The following is a 10,273-nucleotide window of genomic DNA, read 5'->3' on the forward strand; positions in this document are numbered from 1 at the left end:
CACTGGACTCCAAAATTATATATCAACTATAAAAGCGCAAGCGGCAAACTTCCCGCATCCAAAATTGGTGACACAATTGCATAACTGCGCTTCTGCCTGCTTTAAAAGACAGTTCAGCTCCTCTGGTTTGAGGACTCGTCTACACGAATTATTGCAATGTGGAATTAACCACGAGTGTGTCATGACACAAATGTGATGAGAGGTTGTGCAGGGAGAGAACTTGAAAAGATATTGCCAACCGTTTGTCCGACAGATGGACTTAGCTTGTAAATAAAGCTCAGAACGTTTTTTCCCATTCACTCAATGCAATGCAGATTTTCACTGCCTTAGCAAATTTTGTCACTTCGTTAGTGCGGCCCAGTTATTGTGCGCTTTGAGCGAAACAAAGCATCGCACATTCTCTTAACGATCCAAATTGCGAGGCACAGCACTTTTAACCAGTCAACATTGGACCCCGCGCACTGCAAATTGTGAAATTTCTTATACCCTTAACTCAATAATCCAAAATGTTGGACAGCAACTAGAGGCTGATGAACGTAGCATAGCAGCCTGCAGGTCAGTGCAGGTCAGCTTCCAACCGCTTCCAGCCCCGTATATTTACTCTATTTTACCGAGCACTTTTCCCAGAAAAAGTGAATAAATGATATGCCAGTCAGAATCGAGTATGAAATGAAGCTATGCCAGCAGCCCCCTATTGTCTTCATCATCACAAAGCGAAGACTTGCTGTTTAATGCGCACCGATATTATAGCACGCCAAAAGACAAGCGTTTTCGAAAACCCAGCGCTGTAAGCACCACTACCGGCCAGCGTCGTCGATCAAAGTGCCCTTCTGTGCCCGTCTGCGCTATGCGGCTCCGGACTACTTGCTGCTCCAGCCCACACAAAACAATGGAGGTTATATGGAACTTGCACCGTCAACTGAGTGCGCTGGGACCACTTTAGAGAGTTTAGCGAGGGGTTTTCGAAAGCTCCTGTCTTTTGTCCTCAGACACCCGAAATTTCCTGAGCCACCGAACCGAGGGTAAGGACGTTTTCGAAATTCTAAAAACTGGTGCAACTATCACTATTGCCCAGCTACAAATCTCTGTGTAGATTTACACCCAAAGGCGACAGTTTAAAGTTTATCATCATCATTATCAACATCAGCATCATCAGCTGGACGGCGAATGCCTCTCCCATGTTCCTCCAATTAACCCGGTTCTGGGCTACCTGCATCCGCTTGACACTTGCGAACCAACTTTCTGCGAACTAGCCTAACTTTCTGCAGCACCCTGCTATGCTTTCCTTCCTTTGGAATCCAGATTATTACCCTAAGCGACCATCTCTTATCCTTCCTTCACACTACATGCGCTGCCCATGCCCATTTCTTTTTCTTGATTTCCACTAGAATGTCAGCAACTTGAGTTATCCCTCTGACCCACTCTGCGTGCTTCTGGTCCCTTACCGTTACACTACCATGTTTCTTTCCATAGCCCTCTGAGTTGTCCTCAACTTAAGTAGAACCCTCTTGGTTAGCCTCCACGTTTCAGCCCCATAGGTGAGTACAGGTAAGATGCAACTGTTATATACTTTCCTCTTGAGCGATACCGGTAAGCTGATTGTCATAATCTGCGAGTACTTGCCAAATGAGCTCCATCTCAGTCTTATTATTCTTGTTATATCCCTTTCATGGTCCGAATCTGCAGTTATTACCTGTCCGAAGTTGACATATTCGCTCACTACTTCCAGTGCTTCGCTACCTAACGTGAACTGGTGTTCCTTCCCGAGGCTGTCGAACATTACCTTAGTATTGTGCATATTCCTTTTCAAGCCTACCTTTCTGCTTTTCCTGTCAAGGTCTACAATCATTCTTTGCAGTTCATTCCCTGAGTTACTTAGAAAGGCAATATCATCAGCTAATCGCAGATTATTGACCTATTCTACACCTACCCTTGTTCCTAACTGCTCCTATTTCAAGTCTCTGAATACTTTCGCTAAGCAAGCTGTGAATAGTACAGAGGAAATCGTAATCAATGAATGCTATGTATAAGGGCCAGTTATATTTCGAACATTTTTCTACCACCCGGTTGATGGTATGGATATGATCAATAGTAAACTCTTAATCTGGTTCTGCATAGGTTCCACTTATAACTGGAATGTATGTGTACAGTACCCTTTCCGAAAATCTGCCTGGTCTTTTGCTTGATTGAAGTCTAAGGTTTTCCTGATCCTATTAGCGATTACCTTAGTAAATAGCTTATACGTAACAGATAGTAAGCTGACTTGCTAGTAATTTTTGAAGTCCGTAGCGTCCCCTTTCTTATGAACTAAGATAATGTTTGCGTTCTTCCATGGTCCCGGTACAGTCGATGACACCAGGCACTACCTAGCACGATATCGCCCTGTCCTGATCCTCTCCAGTTGCTTTCCCCCTTTTCATAGTTTCTATAGCTTTCTTAGCCTCGTCCTTCGTCAATGATGGAACGTCTTACTGCATTTCCCTACCGCCAATCTCATTATTGTCGTGAATTCGTCGGCTGCTATAGATCAGTATAGAACTCCTCGGCTACTTTGGCTGCCTTGTCCATATTCGTGATGACGTTGCCCGCCTTGTCCCTCAGTGCATACATCTGGTTTTTGCCTATGCCCAATTTCTTCTTTACTGCTTTAAGGCTTCCCCCGTACTTTACAGCATGCTCAATTTTCTCCATGTTATACTTCCTTAAGTCGGCCACCTTGCGCCTATTGATCTGCTTTGATACCTCTACCATTTCTATCCGGCTGTTGGGTTGCAGGCTTTCATACTTTGGCGTTTTTTAATCAAATCTTTCGTCTCCTTAGACAGCTTACCGGTATCCTCTCTAACTATCCTACCGCCTACTTCTACCGCGCACTCTATGTGCTTCTAAGCTATTGTTGACATTCTCGGTTGGAGCTAAATATCAATTCTGTAGCGAAATCCTGAACTCGTCTGCCCTCACTCTCACCGCTAATTCGTTGATGGACTTCTTTCTTACCAATCTATTTCATTCCCTCTTCAGATCAAAACTAATTCAAGACCTTACCATCCTGTGGTCACTGCATGGTACTTTCCCTATTACCTCTACATACTGCACAATGGTGGTGTTCTTTGCTTGGAGAGAATGCCATTGTCGAAAGTTCTTTTATTTTTTTATTTTTTAAAAGAAGTAAAGCTAATAAACAAACTCTGAGTTATTTTTAACAAGAACTGCTTTACTCTGAGTTTGGCGCATGATGGCCATAAAACCCAACACAACACAACACACACACAGAACACAGTATGAAGTCAATTTTATTTTTAGTCTCCCTGTTAGGACTTTTCTATGCCCACTTCTGGTTATTCCATTTGCTAAATAAGGTATTCACGATTCTTAAACAGTTAATGAGATAGTTAAGACGTTAAATAAATAATTTAGTTAACCATTTGATTAGTTAACAGTATTCCGTTGATTTCGGGCTACAGCAGTGCAAAGAAATGACGTCTGCTGCAGAAGGCAAAAGGAAGGGGAAGCCAGGGCCAAGGCGGACATCACGCAAGCCTTCGCCAGCGTCCGGGACACGTATCATATGCGCAGCGGCTTCCGCCAAATTGAAGAGATGTGTATACTCTGAAAATCCTACACCGCTGCCACATGAGAGCAAGGAATTTCGGTAGCCGCAGAAATGGCCATCGTAGTACGTCTTCGTTTTTCATGCTTCACAATAAGGAACAGAAATTTGTCATGTCCTGTTTAGTGGAAGCGAGTACTCTTTGTAACAAATATTTGCGAGAACTTGTGCTCCGGGAAATTGGTTTCATACACATGCCGGCATCGCACGCACGCTAGGTTCCATAATCCAACGATACAAAAAACGAAGAAAAAACGACGCGAGGGGTCAAAAGACAACACGCTATACGTTTCCCATGTGGCTGAGGTTCAGGAGCTCTAGGTGTTCAGAGCAGGCTTGAAGGTTTGGTCATGGATAAGCGACTATTGAATTCAGCGATGTGCATTATTAATGCGTCAGAATTGCGGAGGGGTTATATGTCGCTTATGATTCCACGCTGCAGCGGTTAGCCCTATAAAAGCGGTATCAGAATTTCTTGTACGGCTCATACGATCGTTGCCGAAAGCTTCAATGATACTTTGAAAGAGACCTTGGAAAGACACTTATAATAGCATTATAATGCAACATATTCGTAGCGATCATTTTCGTAGGTGTTCAGAACAAATTTAAAAGCTATTTGTGCGGTCTGGAATATAAAAATAATAAAAGTTGAAATATCGCGAAAAAAGAGAACGCGAGGAAACCTACTGGAAAAATATGTCCACGTGAATATGTCTCGTAATTGTGACGCAGTCGTTCATCCCTCTGCTACCAAGCTAGAAGCTGGTTTGCTACAGAGATTCCAACCAACGACATATGTTCCTGAAATTGCTAAAATTGTATGCCGTTCGTTGTAAGCGTCCACCGATTATTGACAGATACTCCGCCTTCCTCCCCCCCCCCCCCTCAAAAAAAAAAGAAATCAACTTTAACATAAAATATGCCCTGCCGCGGTGGTGCAGTGGTAAGACGCCCGACTACTTTGTCGGAGTTCCCGGGTTCGATCCCGACCGCCGGCGGCTGCGTTTCGATGGAGGCGATACGGAGAGGCGTCCATGTGCACGGTGCGATGCCAATGCACATTAAAGGTCCCCAGGTGGTCGAAATTACATCGCAGCCCTCCACTACATCTCCTCTTTCTTTCCATCTTCACTCCCATTTTCCTCCCTTCCCTTCCCTTAAGGCGCGGTTCAAGTGTCCACAGAACAAGTGTGACAGGTACTGCGCCTTTCCTTTCCTGTGAACCAATTATAACATAAAAATATACAAACAATTCCGGAACTAAAATACGATATTAAAGGCGCTATAGCATCTACCCGAAAGACGAAGTTTGAGCGACCTTCTTTTTTTTTTTTCTTACGCTGTGGCGTACATAGAACTGCGGCGAAGAGGAGGAAGAGTGTCGCTTTTGGTCACCAATACCTTCGATGTCACTGAAGCTTGCTTGAATTACTTTGCGTAGCTGACAGGACAGAAAGACCCTGAACATATTCTGCCCGTTTTCTAGACTTACTCTTCTCTTGTTCACTTTAAGTCTCCGAATGGATCCGACCGGAAAACAATGCAGTCGTGGATGTTTGAGCCCCCCCCCCCCCCCCCCCCTCCCGCTTTCATAAAGAAAGGGTGAATAACGTATTCTCTGCACCTGCGGGACTTTTTCAGTTTTTCAGGTCACCTCCATTTCTGTCTACTGTCCTTCGAGCGGTAACTATTCGCTGGTCATATATTCTTATAGCTTGCTGTAGCCCGAATTGTTTCTGTTCCCTGCTGATCGGTCAGGCCTGGAGGGTCGTATTCGCCAATGGTTTCTCGGACCTGGGTGAACCACCCGCGTAGTTACTTTATATAAATAAAGTTTATTCTCTCTCGCTCTGTTCCTTTTATCCCAGTGGCTCTGAAAGCACTAATCCAGTGAGTAATTGAAGTGGGCACCTAGGTAGCAGCCCCATTCACTCCCCCCCCCCCCCCCCCCCACACCATTCGTCCATGCGCGATACAAGAAAGTGAAAAAACTCTGTGTGTCCAAACCATCGCGATTGAAGCTCCCCTCGCACAATTGTGTAGGCCCCCGGCCTGCCGTATTTCACCTGGACTTTTGTACAGATCGCGTCGGCGCTAGCCCTTATAATCCTTTCCGACTGGTGCACGCCAAAGTTGTTTCGTTTGATTGTGTTGTATTTTTTTTTGGTTCTGTGTTTTCATTTGTCTCACTAAAATGTTAAACCTGGGAGACACGACATATGCCCACCGTCCGGAGGTTCATTTTGTCGCACCATTTCTTGCACCAACAGTAGACAGACCGGCCGAAATATCCGTAAATACTTAGCTTTTCTCATTTGCACTGGTGGCATGCACAACCGTCACCTGATCGCCGAAAGGTCTGAGCGGCCGACGCTTGGCTCTCTGGCCTGGTTGAGGACGAAGTAAAATTCTATCTACGTTGGGCAGGCGTAGAATTCTAACGAGTAAAGGGGACGGCATCAAATATTGGTCATGAACATGCTGTCAGGGACTGTGAGAATAAAACGACAGGCTCGCGTTCTTTAACGCTGATCATAAAGTAATAAAAAAGCGCTGTTATTGAAGACAGCAATAACACCGCCGAATAAAGCGTGGTCTGCACTGAGCGTTTCTCTGGGTGATTCTTATTGGCACCGGCGAAGGGGCGAAGTTTCATCACTTGCGCCTCCTTCCTCCCAAAACAGAAACATATATACGAGATGTCCCAGCTAACTTGGACCAAGGTTTTAAAAAACTCAGATAGCCCTAGCAGACAAAGTCAGAAAGGTTCAGAGTCGCATAGGTAATCCGCACTATTTTGTCGTTCAATAAAGTCAATTATTAAATAAGAACTAATTTATTTACGTTTAAATATTGGCTCGAGAGAAAAAGTGCCAATGCAGAAGTTGTAGATCTCGAAAAACTGCTAGCTGCGTTCTTTCCATCAAACTAGCGTTTACGTAAAGTGATATTTTCTCAGCCAAAACCGACGCCTGGCGCAATAAAGAAAGCTTCCTCGTAACTGCGGCGTCACTTTAAAGTCTCGAGTCGCGTCCGAGATAACAAAACGCGCTTTTCTAGGCCGTGCTCTCTACGATGAAGCTGCTTGTAGGCACTTGGCAATTGATTTGAAATAACAGCTGGTCACGTGACAACTTTTTTTCGAAGGCCTTTAAATAGGACGGCGTAAGTCGCAGCATGATACGCCACGAGGCGTTCTGCATTTCTTCTATTCAAAGTGAGAGCACTCCGTGCCTAGGGTATGCCTTTTTTCTTTCGTTCACTGAAATGACCAAACGCTTGCATTGTAATCCCTCATGTTAACAAAATGAGGGATTACAAAGATGGGTAAAATGCGACTGAATTTTTTGTCTCCTGTCTGTACGAAACGAGTGTAATATAGTTGATGTTGTATTTCTCTTAGTATCGCAATGGATTTATCTAACGAGTGCTAGTTTCATATTATGCTCCCCTGCGCTTTTGTCAAGCTTCGTGTGCAGGTTTGGGCTCAGGCTGCAGGTCCAGGTTCAAGATTAGCTGGTGGTTTAACTTTGGTTAACCTGAAGGGAAGCAAAACGTTCACGTACACGGCTACGCTCATTGCCAATATTGGATTAAACACATATTGCGTTTCTCCAAACGTAAAGCCCGTTCTTCATCGGTCTCTTCCGCCCACAGCCTTTTCAGGACCTCATTCCGAAGTGGCTTCTTTGCGTTACGATGTGTTACTGTAGCAGCGTGTTTGTCCTCCTCCTGATGCGCATTGCCATCTATGGTAGCAAAGTACAGACTGGAACGCCGATCGCTCCGCTTGCGCTGCTTTCGCCGCAGTGCTGTCGCGCGCTTTCTTTCAGGTGTACGCGCTCGCGCGTTGTGAATCACGTGCATTGCGACCTATCAACTGCCGGCCAGAGTACCACGCACTTCGGCAACGCGAGCGTAATTCAAAGGAGAAGCTCATTTGTCACTGCTGCTAAGTGGAGCAGACGACTGACCATGCGGAGGGCCGTTTGACAGTTAAATCCATTTCTCAAATCACCTATCACATAGTTATGACGTGCTCCTAATGGGAAGGAAGTGCGGTATTTAATTATATGCTTGCAATAGGCAAAGTATTAACAGATCTGCAGAATGAAGCTAAGCGCCTGCTAATCGTATCGGTGGCTTGTTGCATGGGAAGCATCAGTGTATCGTTGTTTTATATTTCACGAGATTACTAAACCATATTTGCACACTTCGGGAAGAAAGTATACGGAGCTTAGAAAAAAAAAAAACCATTGCGGCACCGCCAAGCATTCTAGCCCACTGAGAGAAAGAAAGAGATATAGAGAGAAAAAAAGAAAGAAGGAAAGAAAGAAGGAATAGTAGGATAGAAAGGCAGGGAGGTTAACTAGGTGATGCCCAGTAGGCTACCGTATACGTGGGGAGGGAAACAAAGGGAGAAAAATGAAAGAGCGCCAAGGAAAGGAGTCTGTCACATTGTATCAGATCGTCAGGAAGGCACTCGACACCATGGCGGCCAGAACAAGAAGAGCCGATGTTTATTGATGGCCATCGTATTTATAGGTTTCCATAGCGCGGCGCACGCACTGCGCATGACATGTGCTCCGTCATCAGGCTATCACACAAGCCTGATACATCCTTCCATGGTTAACACAAGATCAAAGCAAATGTTCATGTTAATTGATTAAAAGCAGCATCATAATAAAGGCGCTGTGGTGGTCGTATGGTGCGAGTCGACCTTCTGAGAGTGGTGGTCGTCCTGGTTGGATCTGGAAGGGTGACTGCTGCTGAGAGCGTGGCACCATGGGCTGGAAGTGGGCTGGAAGAGGGCTTCTGTGTTGTAGCAGTGTCAGTGCTGGAAAGCTGTGGTGTTACGCTACCAATGCTGTCGGTGTCGTCGTCACTTGTTTCAGCATACTTCTCGCCAGTGTGAAGCAGTTGTCTCCTGTTTCGTCGAAGAACACGACAATCTTCAGTCATGACGTGGTATGACCTCGGAGCAGCTTGTCCAACAATCTTCCCTTTCTGTGACCAAGTCGTATCTCTTAGTCGCACCACGTCACCTTTAGCAAGTTGTGGCAACGGCCGCCCTTCGCATGTCTGACGATGCTTCACCACATCAGTGGCCGTGATTTTGCCGAAATCTGGAATATTAGATCGAAGGCGCCTCCCTTGAAGAAGTTCACCAGGGGATTGACCATCGGCCAGTGGTGTTGAGCGGTAGGCTAGAAGGCCTAGCCAGAAGTCGTCTCCTGCATCATCTGTTTTTTTTTTTTTTTTCATTATGCGCTTCACAACTTGGACACCTTTTTCTGCGAGACCGTTAGACTGCGGGTAGTAGGGACTGGACGTGACGTGTGCGAAGTCGAACTGCTTGGAGAAGACCGCGAACTCTTGGCTTGAGAACTGGGGTCCATATCCGTGTAGAGTTCCACAAGAGCGCCATATCGAGCAAAAATAGCGCTGAGAGCCGCAACAACGCTTTTTGCACTTGTGTCTGGAAGTTTCTCGACATCTGGGAAGTTTGAAACAGTCATATACGGCAATATAAGAATGTCCCCCAAAACAAAAGATGTCCGCTCCGACCCTGTACCATGCATACTGTGGCACCAAGCGCATGAGCAAGGGCTCTTTGGCTTGTTTGCACGCAAACTTTCTGCACGTTGAACAGTTTTGAATCAGCTCAGTGATGTCACTGTTGAGGCCCGGCCAAAAAAACGAGACGTCTGGCTCTTTCTTTGCATTTCTTCAAACCAAGGTGACCAGCATGAATTCTTTTTAGCATTTCCCGTCGCATGCTCTTCGGTATGACGGCTTTCGTACCCTTGAAGAGTATTCCGCTGATAACGGACAGTTTAGATGAAAAAGGCTTCAGTTCACCTTGAATTTCTTTGTCTGTTGATAAGTCGGTGACGACAGTGTTCAAGTGGCAATCCCTAGCCGTTTCTTTCGCCAGTTCCTGTTGTGTTGTTTCCTTGACCATGCAGTTCAGGAGCTGAAGTGCGTGAACTTCTACATCTTCCGTAGCACCCGCATTGTCAACTTCGCCTGCCGGAGTCGCTCGTGACAGCATGTCCGCCAGGACGAGGTGCTTCCCCGGAACGTACTGCAGCACATAGTCGTACCTAAGAAGTCTTAAAAAGAATCTCTGTAATCGTGGGGGCATGTCACAAATTCCTTTAGAAGAAATCGATAAAAGTGGTTTGTGGTCGGTCTCAATAATAACCCTCTGTCCGTACACAAACTGGTGAAACTTCTCGCAGCCGAACAAAATTCCGAGCGCTTCTTTCTCAATTTGTGCGTAACGTTGCCCAGGAAGTGTTAGCACTCGGGATGCATAGGCCACTTGTCGCCAGGAACCACCGTGACACTGCAGAAGTGCCGCCCCAACGCCATCTTTGGATGCATCGCATGTTATTTTCGTTTCCTTTTTAGGGTCCAATATTGCTAATACGGGCTCTGTCGCGAGTACCTGCGTGACGCTTTTCCATTCTTTCTCGTGACTTTCGGTCCATTCAAACTCGACTTTAGGTTTGATAAGCGCTCGTAGCAGCGCTGTTCTGTCAGACAAGCGAGGCACGTATTTTTCAAAGTAGTTGACTACTCCTAACATGCGCTGAACATCGGCTCTGCTTTTTGGCGTTGGCATTTGAACCAAATTGCGCACTAGCTTCGAACTTG

General features: G+C 45.7%; 1 protein-coding gene across 1 annotated transcript; it reads right to left on the minus strand.

Annotated features, from left to right (window-relative positions):
- Positions 1-8,114: 8,114 nt before the first annotated feature.
- LOC146182630 (uncharacterized) lies at positions 8,115-9,894 on the minus strand. The gene is made up of 2 exons (XM_084608250.1): positions 9,473-9,894; positions 8,115-8,853 (listed from the first exon to the last, which is right to left on the minus strand). The coding sequence occupies exons 1-2, from the start codon at positions 9,756-9,758 to the stop codon at positions 8,264-8,266; spliced, it is 876 nt and encodes a 291-aa protein (XP_084464376.1). The 5' UTR covers positions 9,759-9,894; the 3' UTR covers positions 8,115-8,263.
- Between the last annotated feature and the right edge of the window lie 379 nt (positions 9,895-10,273).

This window comes from Amblyomma maculatum, chromosome 7, assembly GCF_055883805.1.
Source record: "Amblyomma maculatum isolate TAMU_Amacu chromosome 7, ASM5588380v1, whole genome shotgun sequence".
Classification (NCBI taxonomy): domain Eukaryota; kingdom Metazoa; phylum Arthropoda; class Arachnida; order Ixodida; family Ixodidae; genus Amblyomma; species Amblyomma maculatum.